Source organism: Plectropomus leopardus, chromosome 13, assembly GCF_026936395.1.
Source record: "Plectropomus leopardus strain MGB_pleo_1.0 chromosome 13, ASM2693639v1, whole genome shotgun sequence".
NCBI lineage: Eukaryota > Metazoa > Chordata > Actinopteri > Perciformes > Serranidae > Plectropomus > Plectropomus leopardus.
In genome coordinates this window covers 17,462,131-17,480,630 of record NC_142188.1, presented here as the reverse complement: position 1 = coordinate 17,480,630, position 18,500 = coordinate 17,462,131, and the positions used below count along the sequence as shown (strand labels likewise).

The 18,500-nt window shown below is 40.2% G+C and overlaps 1 protein-coding gene and 1 long non-coding RNA gene across 4 annotated transcripts in view; one reads left to right on the top strand and one right to left on the bottom strand.

Moving 5' to 3' along the window:
- Nucleotides 1-11,809, top strand: part of LOC121954746 (zinc finger matrin-type protein 4) — a 65,085-nt gene extending 53,276 nt beyond the window's left edge. For 2 of the 3 annotated variants that reach the window (XM_088086469.1, XM_088086470.1), the window contains exons 7-8: nucleotides 1,950-2,051; nucleotides 9,328-11,809. In XM_088086469.1, coding sequence (XP_087942595.1) covers nucleotides 1,950-2,051; nucleotides 9,328-9,349 — 124 coding nt within the window. In that variant the 3' untranslated portion in view covers nucleotides 9,350-11,809. The remainder of the gene's footprint in view (nucleotides 1-1,949; nucleotides 2,052-9,327) is intronic. The other variant, XM_088086471.1, reaches the window with a different exon arrangement.
- Nucleotides 1-18,500, bottom strand: part of LOC148187691 (uncharacterized) — a 106,897-nt gene that overhangs the window by 57,397 nt on the left and 31,000 nt on the right. The gene's annotated exons all lie outside the window — the stretch shown is intronic.

Below are 18,500 nucleotides of genomic sequence, written 5' to 3'. Positions count from 1 at the left end.
ATCAGTTCTTCTTGTCTTTGCATTCCAACATGATCAAACAGGTTTAATATTATCCTAAGTTTTTAGTCTTGGCTCATGAAAATACTGAACTGGTTTGCTTACTCCACTACCGAATAAAAAGAGGCAAATCGGGCAGACCATAAACACTGATGGTCTCCAGGGAGGACTGGTAGAGAGTTGAGGCGACAAAATCTAAAATGTAACGCTTGTACACAGATACAGTTTATATTTATTGATTATATTGATGCTGAATTGACAATACTACTGTCGACATATGGAGACTTTTATCTTCTGTTGCTAGAGTTTTGTGTTTTTGCGGACTTCAAAGGAATTGTTAATATATCATATTTCTTAAAGGGAGTTTGTGATATTTTTTAACAGGAACAGGATGGGAAATAATCATAAAAGGAATCTAGTTTTAGTTTTGCAATAGTCACTTCAAGACCCTCAGTATTTGCAAACTCTCAGCATGTGACTAAAAACTCACATTTTCTTTGGCAGAGAGTGTCAAAGTTAAGATTTTTAAAAGTCTTCTAGAGTTTGATAGGCATAGAGCTCCATGTCAACAGATTTTGTATTTCTATTTTACAGTAAACAGGGTCATTTGATATGCACAGCTGCTTAAATAAACATGGCACTTATTGCATTACAAAACTTTTATTATTATTATTATTATTATATTATATATTGTATTAAACACAATTCAATTTCCTGACTTTTTCAGCATTTAAAAAAAGCAATAACATTTTATTACAACATATTGGCAATGAGACAGTACTTTGTGAAAGTAAAGAGACATTTCTGTGGCTCATGATGTGAGACTCATAATTCACTTGTAGTTTTAGCAATAGCATAGAATAGCAATTTAGTTTGACCAGCTACATAGAAGTTGCCATTCCCTATTTCTAATGTCACAATGCTATGGATTGTTTGAAATACCCTTAAGCAGCATCTGCAGGATTGAACACTTACAGAAAGTGTGCATAAAATGTGATAAAGTCCATGAGAGAGCCCTCAAGCACCAGCAGATTTACAGCGCGACAGCTTTGAGCCCTCGCAGACTTATTTTGCCAATGCAAGCGGAATTCTGTTAAGTCTGCAAAGGTGAACAATGGTACTGGAAATAAGTCTTGCCAGCTATGTTGCACTGCTGGATCGATCCTTAGGGAAACATCAAACAAGACCAAAGGTTCCACCTCATCGACCTTACTCCCTCTGCCTTCACCCAGTCACTCAGGTGAAACACAATATGGGTACATGAATGTGTGTTAGAGACCACTTCAGGCGAAGTCTCTCACTCACTAAACACACATTCCTTCATCCACGTGCATCACATTTCAGCCTCTGCAGCACAGGGTAGTGCCTCTTTCACACTGTATTCTGCTGACATTGGAGTGCAAATACTCATGCACTCACTCTGGCTGCAGCATAAAACCAGACAACCTCTAAGGCACTGAAAGTTTAGAAATATGGGGACACACGCTTTTGAATGAGGTGTGTGTTTGTGTATGTGTATGTGTGCATTAGTGATTTGTTTTTTGGACCACATGGCACATGGCATGAGTACAAACGTTTTTACCAAGTCTACTTTCTTTAAGAACAAGCGGTCTGATTATGGAGTGTTTTTCTGCACAAATGTGGCTTACATTTTTGCACAGTTATGTGTATGTGTGAGTGCTTGAGTGTAAATGTAGAAATGTGTGAGTGCTTATGGAAAAGAGGCTATTGAGACTGTTCCGTTCATATCTCTGGGTTGTTTACAGGGTGGACAAGACTTTGCCAAAGTGATGTGAGATCTTCCACCCTAACTTTGACTCAGTGTGTGTGTGTGTGTGTGTGTGTGTGTGTGTGTGTGTGTGTGTGTGTGTGTGTGTGTGTGTGTGTGTGTGTGCGTGTGTGTGTGTGAACGTATTTTTGTGGGTTGTGTGTGTGTGTTCTTTCACACTCAGGATGAGCTTTGGCTTGTGTAAGGAGCTTTCCGGAGGAGACGAAAGCACGGCTGACAGCGGCAGGGGATTAGCTCTCACCGAAGAAACATCCATGAAAACTGTGTATGTGTATCTATTTGTGCGTATGTGTATGTGTATGTGTGTGTGTGTGTGTGTGTGTGTGTGTGTGTGTGTGTGTGCGCGTGTGTGTGTGTGTGTGTGTGATGTTTGGCATTTGGAATGTGTCATCATAAAACAACAACAGATTTGTCGATTCTTTAAACAGCTGGATGCATCTCTCTGCCAGCTCTTCTTATCTGTACCGTACATCTGCCTCATACACAGTCAGCTGCGGGTCATTTGAAACGCCGCAGACTCCACACAGTCGCTACACACTGGCTGTTGTAATTGGACCTGTACCGGATGATAACAGCAGAGATATAACTAGATAAACTTGGCAGAACATTTTCGCAGTTTACAGTGTGTTGCAATTAAGCCAGTGCACTTAGCTGGCCAGTAGACAGGACACAAGTGGGCAACAGACAGAACTGAGCTAGTTAGATGAATATTAAATCCTCATGTTGGTTCCTGACCCAAGTATTACGAATAAAAACTAATGGCAAGTTTTGTTTGTTTTTTTTTTCAAAAGTGACAATTAAAAAATGAACATAAGGCCATCAGCAGAGAGGAGCTGAATTGGTTTTTCCAGCCCCACAGCTGTGTTAAAGTCTGGCAAATGCTCTGATGATGGCAGGCTGTTCCCAGCGGTGACTGTATGCTGCTGCTCATACAGAAGGTCATTTTTAATCAAGTTTTAAAGTTATATGTGTAGATGAAAGGCCATCGCCAAATAAGAAACACTTAATTAATCCCAAGAGGGGAATACGGTCACATTACAGTTGCTCTTACGTGTAGGCATAGAGAAGTAATAGACAATAGAAAATTAGAAGTATGTCACAATATGTGCATTATGCTGCAATATAGAGAAATCAATGCAGTAAAGATCAGGACAGCAGCACTCCACTTATAATTTTTTAGTATTGCCACGCGGATGTTTCGATCCAGATGCCCTTCAGCATTTAGATTTGGCAATATTACCTTGATACAGGTAAAGGTATAAATGGGTAATTCAATATAGAGAAAGAAAATGAGAAAACTAGAAATTAAAAAAAAATGTGCTGCCTAGTGGATGCAGACACTACCTCCTGAAAAGTTTCTTGTCTTTCTTTTTTATTGTGGTTTTGTTTCCATGGAAGCTGGCCACAGTACAATACACCAACAACACGACTTATGTTGTGCCACAGCACTGAAATGTCTAAAGACTCTTATGGGTTAACATGCTTTAGTCACACTCTTGTTACTATATTTGCTTGCGTGGATTTTATATGCATCAATATTCGTTGGTTTTCAGGTAACTTTATAACATAAACAGGATAGAAATCGCTGAAAAAGCATGATAAGGGCATGAAGTGGTTCTACATTTTTTTATAATTATGAAAAATGACAAAAGCAGTCACTATAGAGTAAATACAGAGGGGTCTTTTTCTTTTTAAATGCACCTCACTGAATCTATAAAACGTTTGCGCTGAAGTTGCTTTTTTATTTTTTCACCATAAACTGGTGGGAGAAAGTGAAAGGAGGTGGACAGTGTCCTCATTGCAGTCTCTGACTCGCACTTTTAGCAATGAAATTGATCTTTCTGACGAGGAAAAGGAACTGGTGAGATGAATTGTGGATGGTTACTAAACTCAGGTCGGGTTCGGGTGGTTGATTAATGTATATGAATATGATGGATAGCCTAACTTTCCCCACAGGAGCTGGAAATGGTTTGATTTCAGGAGGAAAGATGTGGAAAAGACTACTATCCCCTACTAAATATGCCACAAAACAAAAGGCTGCAGTACTACAAATCTGTTCCATCATTTAAAACTCCACCCAATGCAGGACACTGCAGTCACACCAGTCTCGCTTCAAAAAAGACGGTCAAACTAGCACCCACATTTTCAGAGTGGGTGTGTAAGAATTGAGTTCAAAATGAAAGCAGCATGACAGGTAATTTCACATGAATTCAATAAATCAGTCACTTAGTATGTCAATGATATATAAAAGACAGTATCGGGAAACTGATGTAGAATTTCAAAATTAAAGTGCTCTAAAATGTCATATACAAGTTGTGCTCCCTCTAAATTAAGGTTAGCTTAGTAGAATAACCACACTTCAACCGGATAAATCAAACAGAGATCAAATAAAGATACATTTATCAGCGTAGCGTAAAAATAGAGATATCACACCGACCTTGATTGAACCAGAACAAGTGTTGTTCGAGCTCATAGTCACAGTACAGAATATCCTCAAGGCTATGGTGGCTTTTATACAATGATTACCAGCCTGAAAGTTTTTGTCCAAGTATACATGCATTAGAACAACAGCACAAAACAAGAAAGGGCACTAATTAGCTCCTTGGAGTCCACAAGAGAAAAAGTAAGCAGTAAAGTGCAGTTTACTTGATGGGGACTGTCAGCAGGGTCGTATCTCTGACCAGTGACACTGTGTGGCTTTAACTACCCGTATAATATTATTCACATCGCTCACTAGGATTGTGTGGCCTTTGCTCTTTGGGTGGTTTTTCGTTATGCAATGTCCGACCTCTGGCCTGTCTTTGTGTGTGTTTGTGTGTGTACAGTGTGCTTGAGTATGAGTGTGTGTGATGTTGATTCTGACGTTAACACACGCCCCAAGGGTATGATGGTGAGGTCGGGGACAATCCATTTAGCCTACTCACCCTGGTAATTATTCAGCATCAGTATCACAGAGGACACATACACACACACTACAAAACAAACTAATGCACATTTAAGAGAGGAAGGGAGAGAGAAAGAGGGGGAGGGTGGCAGCGAGTGTGAGAGATTACAGTGCTTAGTGTAAAGTAACTCTGAATGCAAATGGTTGAGCTATCGACCTGCTAATAGGGCGGCCTTTCTGCATGTATGTGTGTGAAGCATGGTGAAGTGTGTGTGTGTGTGCGTCCTCTCCCTGCTTGAGGCAAGGGGAAAGGTTAATGCAGGACCGGTGCAGGTTGCTGTCCTCTCACACACGTTCCTCCGTCACACCTGAACACACACACAGGGGCTCGCGCCTTAGGCTCTCCTCATCTGCCCCGAAGGCACTTGTCCTTGTGTTACCTCACGCCTTCTGCACAAAAATCACATGCGGTTTTTGTTTGCACACACACATCGCCATGAGCATCGTTGTCTGTGATGTTAATAAGGTGAGGCCGGTGAGGGGGAGATCATCGTGCTTGAATTATGACTCACAGCTCTGCTCCCTTAGCAACTGCTGGACTGCGTTTACCTGGCACACACACAGCGTGCCAGGGTGACCTTGACATCCTCACACACGCTTCCCCCGGACACACAGAGGCACATGCACTCTCTCTGCCCTCTGTCTCTCACACATCCTATATCCCACATCCCACATGTGTGGCCCTGGGACAGATTATTGGATTAGTTTATAAACACTCAAACACCATGACCTCGCTTTTACCCCGTCCCCTGCCTCACCTTCTCTTCCGTGCATTGCGCCTTGCCGTAACTCTGTCACCTTTCCCACCCTCTTCCTGCTATTCCTCATCTTGTACCTCCTTGCTCGCACACTGTCTGCATCCAAATTGGTAATTGCACATTGCACACATACTTAAAATAGTGTGTATGAAGACAGATGTGAAAAGGTTTCAATATGCATGCAAAATGTGAGAAAACATTGGTTATGCAGCCGACACTCACCACAGTCAAAACCGTCCCATGATTCTTTGTACAGTGTCGTTCCCATAGAAACAGCCCAATCAAGGGGCATTTTCAAAACAATACGACAGACAACAGCGAGAGCAGGAGTGGCAGCTGGAATCTGCAAGTTTAAATTTATGTTTTTCAACAACTTTGTGACAAACATGTAAGAGCTGAATCTAAAGAAAACAGATTTCTTCTTCTGGCTTTACGAAGGCTCCCTGCTGTTTACAAGTTATGAAACAACTGATTTGATAATCTATTGAACTACACTGAACAAAAACATAAATGCAGCATTGTTTTGCGCTGCTGTTTTTGCAAGGCACAGCTGTGTATAAATGTTGCTGTTTTAATCACCATCTTGATATGTCACATCTGTCAAGTGGATGGATAATCTTGGAAAAGGTGCAACTGCTCATTAACAGATTTTAGTAAATTTGTGAACAACATTTGAGGGACATAAGCCTTCTTGTGCTCAGAGAAAATCTGAGACATTTTATTTCAACTCATGAAAAATGGGTGTTGCATTTACACCACTATTGAGTAAACTTAGTCATGTGAAAAGTAAAAACACTTCACATTTGTTGGTTCAAGCTTGTAAAAATGTGACGATTTGCTGCTTTTCTCTGTTTTATGTCATTTCAAACTGAATATCTTTGACGGTTGAGATGTCTTCAGGCAATTTTAAGATGTCCCCTTGGGCTCTAGCATATTGTCTGGGGAATATTACACTATTTTCTGACATTTTATTGCCTAAATCATTGGTTCCCAACCTTGGGGTCCAAAGATAAATCTGAGCAGTTCCAAGACTACAAAAGAATGGAAAATAAAAACTTCATGTTTTTTTTTTTCCTGAATTTGAATTTTTTGCCCTTTTATTGTGAAAACTGGATACTTTCACATCTTTACATCTATAAAAAAAACATCATATTAAACATTCTGAGGAGGAAAAATCACTATTTGGTTTAATCACCCATTAGGACAGACACAATTTTCCAATTAATCCAGTACATACAAACTCTAATTCTCTGGTTACTTTCTTCCGTTTCATTATACACTGATAATCATTGAGTTTTGGACTGTTGGTTGATATGAAAAGCAATTTGAGGATGTCACCTCTTGCTATAGAACGCTTTTCTCTTTTTTACAGATCATCTTTTAATTGTAAAAATAACTGACATATTGATAATGAAACTAATTCTTAGCTGCAGTCCTACCACTCATAATTCATGCTGACACTAAAGCCACCACTTAAGGTCACGCATGTAAAAATGGCTTCATTTGAAAAGGTCAGAAGACCCTCTGGACTACCCAAATGAAAGATCAAAAAATAATCAATACTGAAAATAAATGTCAGGTCATGATGTTATTTCTGTGTGAGAGTCAGTGTAAGGTGCAGAGGAGCACATCTTGCATCACAGCCACCTTAGTTCATCTTTCCACTGTCCAGCAATCACCACTCCTAGTTTGGTTGAAATAAACCCTTGAAGGGATACTTTGAAAAATTGTAACCAGCTTTTTATCATTCCAGTGGGAGTACTAAGTGTGCATGAACTGCAGTAAACTTCCCTCCATGTAACCAGAGCCTAAACCTCCCTGCTCATGTCACGATTGAACAAAAACGATCTTCCTCTTTGACAAAAGCGGTCTATCACTTAAAGGATTCTTTCTATAATGTTGCCAGACACCTAAGATAACGGTCTGAACCCGTCAGTGGCAAAAACAAGCACTGTTGGTGGACGTCAAATGCCCCAAGTTCAGTTTCCCTGCTGCTGGCCCTGTCGCTCCATACTGGATTGGTCACTTAGACACAAAAACATGGGAAATCAGGTCCAGTTTGAAAAATACTGAAGCTATTTGTGAAGCTGCAGCAGTAGGAAATGTTCAGTTTGCAGTAGCAGTAACTTAGTACAGCATTGTGTCCACGAATGTCACCCTCGACAGTTCAGAATGCTCCAGATAAATAAATACTGCAACACTTTTATCAGTTGGCTATAAGCAGACATTGATTGATATGAGATCTTGGAGATTATTACTTTAAGGTATGTAGAATGAACTAATACTTCAGATAAAACTGCTGAACTTACTTCTTTCAATTTAGTCTTTCATGCAACTCTCTGTTGCCCCCCAGAATGGACTTGTCTTGTTTTCCCTCGATCTTTGACCCCGTTTTCTCCCCCACAATGTTTTTACTCTGCCTCTCTCCTCTTGTTGTCCTTCCCTTCCTCCTTGCCGCTACCTGTCCCCTCCCAAAGCACAACACAAGGCCACCAGAGTCACGCCCTCCCACCCCTCACACAGTCCAAAGTGCTAGATGAGTCCTGACAGAGCAGACAGGGTGTAGAGGCCACTGTTTTAACAGCCATTACCAGGATAGGTGCTGACAGCTCGGGTGCCTGTGCATCCCTGCCTCTTTTTCGCTCTCCCGTCTCAGCGTTGGAAGTGTGTGTGTGTGTCTGTATTGGGCAACAATCCAATTAGGCCATGGTGGAGGAGTGGCATTTTAACATAGACTGTGATGAAAATGGTGGTGCTGTTAAGGGGGACGCCTTTTTCATTTTCAGGATCAGACCGAGGACCACATATGGAGACAAACATCTTATTTCATGTGTGTCTGATTGTGTTTGTCCCTCTGAACAAACAAAAACAACACCAGACAGGGCTTAGCTCACACTAAGGAGAAAATATTTTCTAACTGCACCATGAAACAAAGTTAAAAAGCTTCTCAAACTGACAACAGGAACAATTATACAAAGAGCTGCAGAGATTACAGAGGTTTTGTTTTACATGTGGACTATTTCTGTTGTTACATTCAGGCAATTGAATAAGTGAGACCAACTCTGAATGCTGATATTGTTGTTTCAGTTATACTTGGCAAAGATCAGCTTTGCTGCCTTAAATCCCCCTGTCCTGGGGGGAGGGGGTCCAAATAAATTTCACTAAAAAATGCTTACTCAATTAGGTGGGTGTTGCTTGGCATGCGCTTCAATCCAACTTATCTCTTTGTTTTAATTAGATGTGGTGTGTTTGCCTCTGGAGTTGCTTTGTTTAATGGCGATAAAGCTGCAGAATGCAGCCACAGCGCCTGTCATCATGAAAAACAATCAGCAGCTCCAGATAAAAGCCGAATCCACAGTAATTATTGCACCTTAAACACGAGGGTTTACGCTCATATCTTTCTCCTTTGTTTTAATTTGGGGAACAGCCAGATAGAAGGCATAATAGACGGCTGTAATTAGGAGAAGATTGTGAAACGGGATTATTGATTAATGCTTCATATGCAGTACAGTAGAGCTGTCATTCCTGGTGAAAGGAAATTCTTCTGAGGAAATAAAGCTATGCAGGGTTGCAGTGTTACATCTCTGCACATTTATCTTGATACTTTAGCAATGAGAACTTTGGTTATTTTGCTATCTTCAAATATCTTAAGAATGGCATGACACAGAGCTTTACAGGTAAATAAGATTACATCCCTGGGACAGAGCATGCCAAAAACAAAATAGCTTTCTCCCAGCGGGCTTGATGTTCCCTGTGGTTAAAGAGTCCTGTCTTGTCGGATCTGCTCATGTCAGAGGCAAAACAAGACTAACAAATTCTTTCCTGTGTTTTGTTTTCAGCCTAAAGCAACACCAGCAGTAAGCCACAGAGACAGGCCACTCGGAAAAGAAGAAGAGATGAAGACCGAGATTATTGGAATAAACAATTTCAGAAAAAAAAGGACTTGCATTGGAAAGTGAAGAGTATGAGAAAGAAGTAACTTCAGCGTGCGTGCGTGTGCGCTTGTGTGTGTGTGGTGGGCATCCACCTGCAGTATGCATGTGTGGGTCATTGTGAGTGTGTTTATCTCTATCTTTGATCTAAAAATATATCTTGGAGATTTATTCAGCACCTAAGTGTTTGATATGAGTTCTCAATGGCAGTCGGTAGACACGCGGCTGCATATTGCCACATAAGTCCTGTGTGAACCACAATCCTAAAACAGAACTGATGTCAGTGCGTTGCCCAGAGTGGTAATAATCGTTATAATGATAGTCATAGAGCAGCAGTAATAATAACTGTTAACTAGCCGTCTTCCAAGTGCTCTGACAGTGATCCAAGGCTTCTGTTTCAACATGCATTTCATACACAGTGACAGTGGCACACACATGGCTCACTTTCAGACCACTTGAGACCAACTCAGGCCCAGACTTTTAAATCCAAGGACATGGAAACTCCCAATGACCTCAGTCATCACAGATTGCATGAATTGCCATAACTTTAGAGGGTATTTTTGGATTGTTTTGTCTAAATGTAGTGGATTGGTGTCACTTTTTTCCAAAAGGTGGATGTATGATTTTGAATTGTTTCATGTATTCCATATAATCAAAACCTTGAAATGTGGCGTGGTTACAGTACAGAAGGCACTGGAGATAAAGCAGCACAAAGACTTTTCAACATCTCCCGCTCTGAGGTGATGGTCTGTGCAACTTTGTGAATCATCTACTGTTGAAAACATTCCCACAGCACTGAATACTGATGTCAGATGCAGTCCGGAGGTGATAAATATTCTCTTCTCTGTTGAGACGGGCGACATGTAGATAATATTTATTTTTCTGTTGCTATGGACGGAGTGAAATAACATCCCAATTTATGTAGCAGCCAATGTACAATACAACTGGGATGTAATTAAATGCATGTAAGACGTTGCATTCACTTGCCTTTTTGAAATCTATTGCTTGCGCGTTTTGGCAATAGCGCTGCTTTCTAGTGATAGCTTCGTAATGCATTACTGCACATGCTTGCACCTGAGCAAAGAGGTCACCTTTTAGTACCGAACTGGCTTCTTTTCAACATCGAATTTATTCGTCAAAATACAAAACCTTTTGATACCTAGAAATTAGTCACCACTGTATAACACCCCTCATCTGTAGTGTTTTATGTGCGGTTTGTAGCAGCAAGATGAGCGAAGAGAAGACACGCTCTGCTTTCCTGCGCTGGCACTGAGCAGCATTTCTATATAAGCTGGGGAAACGACTGAAAAAAAAAACACTCACGCTATATTCTGTAAGTTCTTGTTGGTTCAAGTTTTTTTTTCTCTGTAAACACGTTAAAAATGTTTTTATTTTGTCCTTTCTCATTTCATGGTGAAGAGAGTGAACCATGAGTGACCTGATTAAAAATTGTATTTCTTCTTCAGATATATGGATGAGTAATGGTTTTATGCAATGGCACTGTATTATTAACAACCATACAATGAGGGTTTGAAGTAAAGTTTAACAAAGCAATTTGTGTATATAAGCAGTAGCTGCAGGTGAAGTTTGTGTTTTAGGAAGTATGAGAGTTTTTGTATTCTCAGTGTTTATCTGCACAGAGGGCGATAAGGGAAATATGTTTCTTATGGGTGTTATTGAGAAAAAAATAGAATATACTGGCACTGAAATGAGAATAAACTGCAGTCGGGGGGGACATGTTTCTGAATTGATAACCATCAGTGAAAATATACTCATTCTGAGCCAAGGAGTCAGTAATGATGGACCAAAATCCAGCAAGTGATCATAGAGCGATGTTAATAAGCTGTTTTCATGAGGACGACCACATCACCACAAAGACCGTCCTCTCAGAGAAACATCTGATATGTGACTGTTTTGCCAGTGGATTCATAAAACAGCCAAAACGATGCAGGACTACAAACTGTTGGATTTAAAAACGACATCTAAAATTACCAACCCTTCTGTTGTCGGTAACGCCAAGAGGAACACAAAACTTATTTGGCATTTTTTTTGATGTGCATCATGACTGTTTTGATGACTATTTACACTGACTCCTTTCTCTCCAGCACTGCTGTATTCAGAATAGAAGCGGCGTCTGTGTGTGCCGATATCACAGTCTGCGCTGAAGATGAGTGTGCCATGAGTCACATATTTTACCAGATGTTACATAATATGTGACAGAGCTGTATCTATGGGTAGGAATTTTGTGATATGATGCTTGCGGGTGGGTGTCTGTGTATGTGAAGCTGTCAACTGCACTGGCAGTGGGAGACTCGCTGTGAGCTGTGTACCGTGAGCACATTTGTAAACACACCTGATGATGAATACAATGAGATGACAACTATATCTATTTTCTCTTGCAAAATCCAGAGCTGTGTTTTTATTTTTGTATGTGTTTGCACCGCCTTGGAGATGTGTGAAATTTGCTTCCTACTGGCAGAGATCGCCTGTTAACAAACATGCACGACCTCGAGCTCCGCAGCATCAACCACGCAATAATATTTAGGTTCTTAATCATACTGTAATTAATCTGATTCTACTTTCAGTGTCCCTTTTCTTTTTCTGTATAACTATCATGCACTTCTGCCAAAATGTACGTCAACAAACGACATGAGATTTGGAATATGCAAAAGAGAGGTACAGTGATATCAATTTATATGTTCAGTAATAAATTAGGCAGGCGAGTAATAACATAGGCCTAAATGTGGACAACTTCAGGCTTTGGCATAGAACACACACATAAAAATCAGAACGGGATTCTAAAGATCAATACCCATATCGATATTTGAAAGTGTCAAAAAATCTTACATTGATAGGAAATGTAGTTATTTAGCAGCTATTATCACTTGTAGAAATTGTATGATTTTCTGCAATGTATATAAAAAAAGAAATGCACACCCACTTCAAAAAAAGGAGAAATTATTACACTTGAAATATGACAAAGCCTCAAGGAAAACAAGCACAGGTACTTCACAAAAAAATGACGTACCGGTTTTTAAATGAGCAAGTTTTCATCTAGCGTCGAAATTGATAATAAGACAAGATGCATCAGGATCAATCAGGATCAATCTGGATCAGCTCAGCAGAAGACAATGATCGATTGATTTCATCATAGATTTGCCTCACTGTAATTAATCAGAGCAGAAGATCACAATCTTACACAGGAAGACAATCTCCTACTTTCTTGCATGTTAGGGCAGGTAGAAACCCTTAACTGTGGATTATATTAAAGCATTTACTATAAAGAGTGTTTTGTGGCTGACATTTTACATGCCAGTGCTTTACGGAGAACAAACTATGTAGCGGTAACGCTGTTTGCAAAGGACCGTAAACATATCTCTGGAATTTAAAGGAGTACTTTTCCCACAAAATGATCAGTTCTGTTGAATTGGAGTGAATGGGGGTCTGTTTAACAAAAGCAAAACTATATCAAATCACCCACTTACAAACTCTCACACAACTCGTGTAGTATAATCCAAGTCTCATTTATACAGTTGTATGCTCAGTACTTTCAAAATGATTGTGTTTTCGTGAAAAACCTTACTATTTGAAACACACATGAACAGTCTTACTACGACAGAGGAGTAGTGCACTTGTGCAACTGAAATGCATGCACTTGCCTACATGCACATGCAGAAGTGTTTGAAATTGTGAGGTTTAAGCATGTGCACGTGTCTGGGAAATACTGAGAGTACGACTGGATAAATGAGATTTGGATTATACTGCATGAGTTGTGTGGAAGTTCGTAAGTGCATGTTTGATATTAGTGTTGTTTAACGCAATTCTTTACCTTCACTCCAGTGCATCAAGAATTCCTCTGTTTCACCGTGGAGGCATGCAAGAAAAAAAAGTTTTCTTAACAAATTCAACATGAAATGAGGTGAGTAACTGATGTAAAAATGCTCATTTCGTACAAGCTGGTACAAATATATCTGTAACAAACTAAAGTCTGCTCATGATGTCGACCATGCTGATGCACCAACGTACCAAACTATGTAATGTTTCTTTGCCCACTGCAGCAGGCACTCCGACCCCCTTCATAAACCTACGATAATAATTCACATCCCATATAGACTACATAGGAGATGTTCTTGTTCCTGTCATAATACACACAGTGTCTGATACACACACACACAATCTAGACTTTCACCATGGCGACAACTCTTCATTTATTCATACAGAAAAGTAGAAAGCACATGAAAACCATCAAGAATAAAAGGTGTGATCTGAACTGCAGTGAGTGTTGTCGTGTGTGCGAATGTTGAATTAAAAAAGCAGATGAAAATGGTGAAAGATTAAAAAAAAAAAAAAAAACACAAAGCAGGTCATTTGTTCTGCTCAAGCAATTAACTGTAAAGCTTAGCTCTCCCAAAGTTTCCATAGTAACATTGCTGTTTCTGCTAGTTAAGGCAAGAGATGCGGAAAGTTTGAGGTACGCTGAGAGCACCGTCACAAAAACACACAGACACCTTCTTTAAGACCTTATTAAAATAAATGAGCACAAAACCCACCAGCTTTCAACATGAGTGCAGCTACACTGAGCTGCAAGATATCTCTACAATGGGGCAAATGTTTATCTTCTTTCTTGTAATTTCCTTGAACGAAAATCAAACTTGTTGTCTACAAAGAGCAGCAGAGTAAATGCATGAAAAACAAAAAGTGCAAAAGAGAGGGAGCAGAGAGGGAGGAGAGAAGGAGCAGAGAGGGAGCAGAGAGGGCGGCAGGAGGGAGAGGAAATCAGTGCAAATGGGAGATGCTGTGCGCTCTTAATGGCCCGCTGTAGTCAACAGGAGACAAACTAAATAAAACATTAACGCTGGTATTATGTCATTTCCACTGCGCCATCCAACCTCTGCGTACCATAAGTCAGTGGGTGTGAGAATACTAGGCTGCCACTCCACTTAGCCCACAGTAGGGCATGTTATCTTGGCTCATCCATATTCATGACCCTATCACTGTAACCCCGTGTTCTGCTGGGATGTGTTTCTGCAAAGGTAATCTCGTTACTGTAGGTGCAGCTCACAGCTCGGCTTTTTGAACTCCATCATTTGAAAGCGTTAGCATGGCTCTGCCTCGCTGTAGAGTTTACACTGAATTAGCTGCGGTAATTGATTGTGTAATCGTTCCACGCCACACGAGAGAGTATCAGTGAGTCACAGTAATGGTACCCGGAGAACCAGCTGATTGGATGTTACAGTTTCCTCTATGTGACCCAGAATAACGGCATCATTACGAGGGGCATTTCTTGGAAAATGTCAAGATGGAGATATGTCTTCGGTTGACATTTGAAAGGACAAATGGGCCACAGGAGTCACACAAAACAAAATCTCTTCAGCAAAGACAGCAGAGTAACGATTCAACGCGGCCTCTTTATGAGGGCGAAGTAATCGTAAACACTGAGTCACCCCTCCTGACAACTGGTAAATGAACAAACAAGGATTGCTATCAAGGGAGAACAACACAAGCTGTTAAAATTTTTGAACTTCTCTTTGATTCAACTGTACTTTCATTTAATGGTAATAACAATGCCTGCCTGATGGAAAAGGTTACCCTGATGATGTTGGTACAGATATTGTTTATAAAAATCTCTTTCAAAGCGAGCGAGGACAAACGATGAGCGCAGAAGAATAACTCCTTTTGTCTGTGATTACACATCTGAGACATTTAACCTGCGCTATTAAAAACGTCATCCCACAAATGAAACCCAGCAGACTTCTACAGTTTAGGCACTTCACCCGTCACATGTTGTGTCTGCATGTCTCTAACTGGCGGTTGCCATCAGCAGCGGTGATGTGACCCCGGACAGCCCAGCAGCAACAGATTTCCACTCCGCCGCTCTGCTCAGTGCAGCAGGCTGTTCATTGTCAGAGCCTGTCAGAGCTTCCCTGTCAAAAATCATTGTCGCCATCACAATATTCAGCCCCACAGCCCTGGATGGCATTTTAGACAGTGGATCACAGGCTGGCGGGTGACACAAGCAGCCAGACACATACGCAGCACACAGCACTGAATGCATCTGCATCAACACAAACGTATAGGTGGCTGTGTGCTAATTTTTGAAGACTGAAAAAGAAGGTAAGAGCAGCAATCTAACATGTCTGCAGAGATACACGACCTGTCCGGGCTGATTTCTCCAAGCAGAACTACAGGCTGACCCAGCGCACGTTGACTGCTCTTTTAAAGGTCAAGGCAGCTGGACCAGGTGAGGACCAAACCATGAGACAAACAAAGAGAATAAAATGAACAGCTCTGGATCTCTGTTGTCACAGATTAGACCTCATTAAATCAATATTTGTAGGTAGTTATATTGGGTTGAAGGCATTTTCTGATTCTAAAGACTGCATCTTTCTAACCTCCAGATAGTTTAGAAATAAATGTGGGGTCTGAGTTGGAGGAGAAGTTGTTTGATTTATGATTTAGTTTACATCTTCACTTAATTCACTCATCAGTAGCCATAACACTATAAATCAGTTTACTATGTTTTCAACTGTGCAATGCTGACCTAACTGTACAAAAATTTGTGCAATAATTCAACTGCTGTAATATGGATGCAGAATCTGTAAGCAAAGGGACACAGCGGCCAAAACGCCGTCTTGTAGCCCATTAGCTGATTTTGCTTTTTCTCAAAAAAATATGTATCTTTTTATAGAGATTGGCCAAAATGATCAGCACATTGATGAGTCTTTATCTGGATATCTGCTTGCTACATCGGATCTCCGAAAATATTGGCCCTCGCCCCCAGAGGCTTAATGTCATCACACCAATGTGGCTGATGGGATATTTATTTTATTTAATTTTTTTGGACAAACAGAAATGTTGGCCTAATGCTGGAATTAGATAAAAAGTTAAGGGATCAAAAAAAAAAAAAGATTATAATTTATCCTGAGGGGACCGTGAATGTTTGTACAAAATTTAAAAACAATCTATTCAAATGTTAAGATACTATTTGCTACTTCAGTTTGCACTAAAGTCGTGAAACGACAGACCAACATAGGGCTGCAACTAACAATTGTTTTCATTATTATTTTCGATCATTCTGTCAATGGTTATCTTGATTATTGGACTAGTTTTTAAGTCTATAAAATATCACAAAATGGTTATTAAAAAAAAAAATCAGTGTTTTCCAAAGCTCATGATAATGTCCTGAAATGTCTTGTTTTGTCTGCAAACCCACAAATATTCAATTTACTGTCAAAGAGGAGTAAAAGAAAACAGAAAATATTCGCATATAACATGCTGGAATCAGAGATTTTTGACCCAAACTGTCAATCGTATTAGTTGGCAATTAAAGTAATAGTTGAGAACTAATCAACTTATCTAATTTATCATTGCAGCCCTAATCAACGCTGTCATCCCTAGAGAGCCATGCCTCTATGACTGGAAATGCTTTTAATACCACACACTCTTAGTGACAGTGTCACGATTTTAAAGCATTATCTCTAGCCTTTATAACATTTAAAACTACATGTACAAAAAGATCTTGCCCTGTTGGCAGATTTTTTGCCCTTTTTATAGAAAAACCAGATTCAAGACTCAGTGGACCAAATGTTGAGTGACTCATACAACAATTTTACAGTCCTGTTGTGCTCAAGGTCAAATGAAACATAAAAGCTCAGTAAAATAGCAATAATAATGTCAAAAACACTGTTTACATGAATGCCTCTGTTGTAAATTCGTGTCCTATCTGCTTTGTGGCCAAGGCCACTTGTTACATAATAATGAAATTATATTATCATGAGTAACTCTGACAGATTACTCCAGTATTTTTAACCTTGTTTTAAGCTAAACACAACAAGGCTGTAGATCTAGTCGAGCAGAGACATTATTTTGGCTTCTGCTATAATCCAAATCTGTCTCTTGCTGTTTTTCAAATGAGGGAGCTGTGCCAAACACTCCTCCAGTAAAAAGCTTTTTGCTGTTCCTGCTTCACGGCTGGCCAGAGAAGCTTTAATTAAAACTCTGATCTGACACATTCACTGTTTTAGCCTCAGACTGCACCAGCGTACATTAACCGGGGTGTGTATCTGTGTGTGTGTGTGTGCATCTCAGTGCACCAACATTCCAAGCAGATGTGTGTACGTGTGTGCAAATACAGGTGTTTTTTGCATATATTTTTGTTTATATGTGAATGTGTGTGTCTGTGTGAACATTTGTGTGTGTTTGTTGAGATTTATGTAAATGTTTTGGCAAATAGCGTCTTCAATATGCACTCTGAAAAATTCATTACAAGATGCATGCTCCATCTAAAATCTATTTCACCATCTGAGGATTTTCATGATAAATCAATCTTGTTCGTGCAAAGGCAAAAGTCATTCCGTTAAAATAAAATGGGGCCCCTTAGAAAACTGCAGACATTTGATACAAATAAACATAAATTTACAGTCCACCAAAAACTATTTTTTTAGATGTAGTTGCTCTTCTAATCCATGTCGTAGTTACCACATTCTGTGTTACATTAAACAAAAGGGACTGAGTGTGTTTCAGGGGTGTCCCACTACACCTACACTTCTGCAAACTAGGCTACACATAAACTGGGCCAGTGAGGCAGCATTTGGCCTAATACCGTATGTATCTGGGCCTCGACTCAGGAGGGGGACAGGCAGTGTAATAAGTCTGTCTGTCAGCTGACGGCTACATCTGATGCTGTCCCCCCTGTGACTGCTGTCATCTCAACATCCTGCTCCCAGCCTGCAGAGCGCACCCCAAACCAGGGATCTAAATCCGTAACCAGCATGCAGACGTACACACATAAATGCACAGACAGCTCGTCTGCAGCTGAAATTAGGTTGTCAAAGCTAACAGGCAGCTAGCCAGGTGCTTTGTGTCCCTGTCAACCAAATCCAATCAATTACCACAATTGCTAGAGCCAATGTGTAACAAGCTAAATGTATCTGTGAATGTAAAGTGGAGAATATTACTAAAAAGAGTTATTTTTTAAAGGTCATGGCTTTTAAAGATTTTTTGAGGAGACACTAAAGCTCTGAGAAAGCAGTGTTTGGGGCATTTTGCTTTGACTGACAGGTGCTTGTTTATGCACCGCT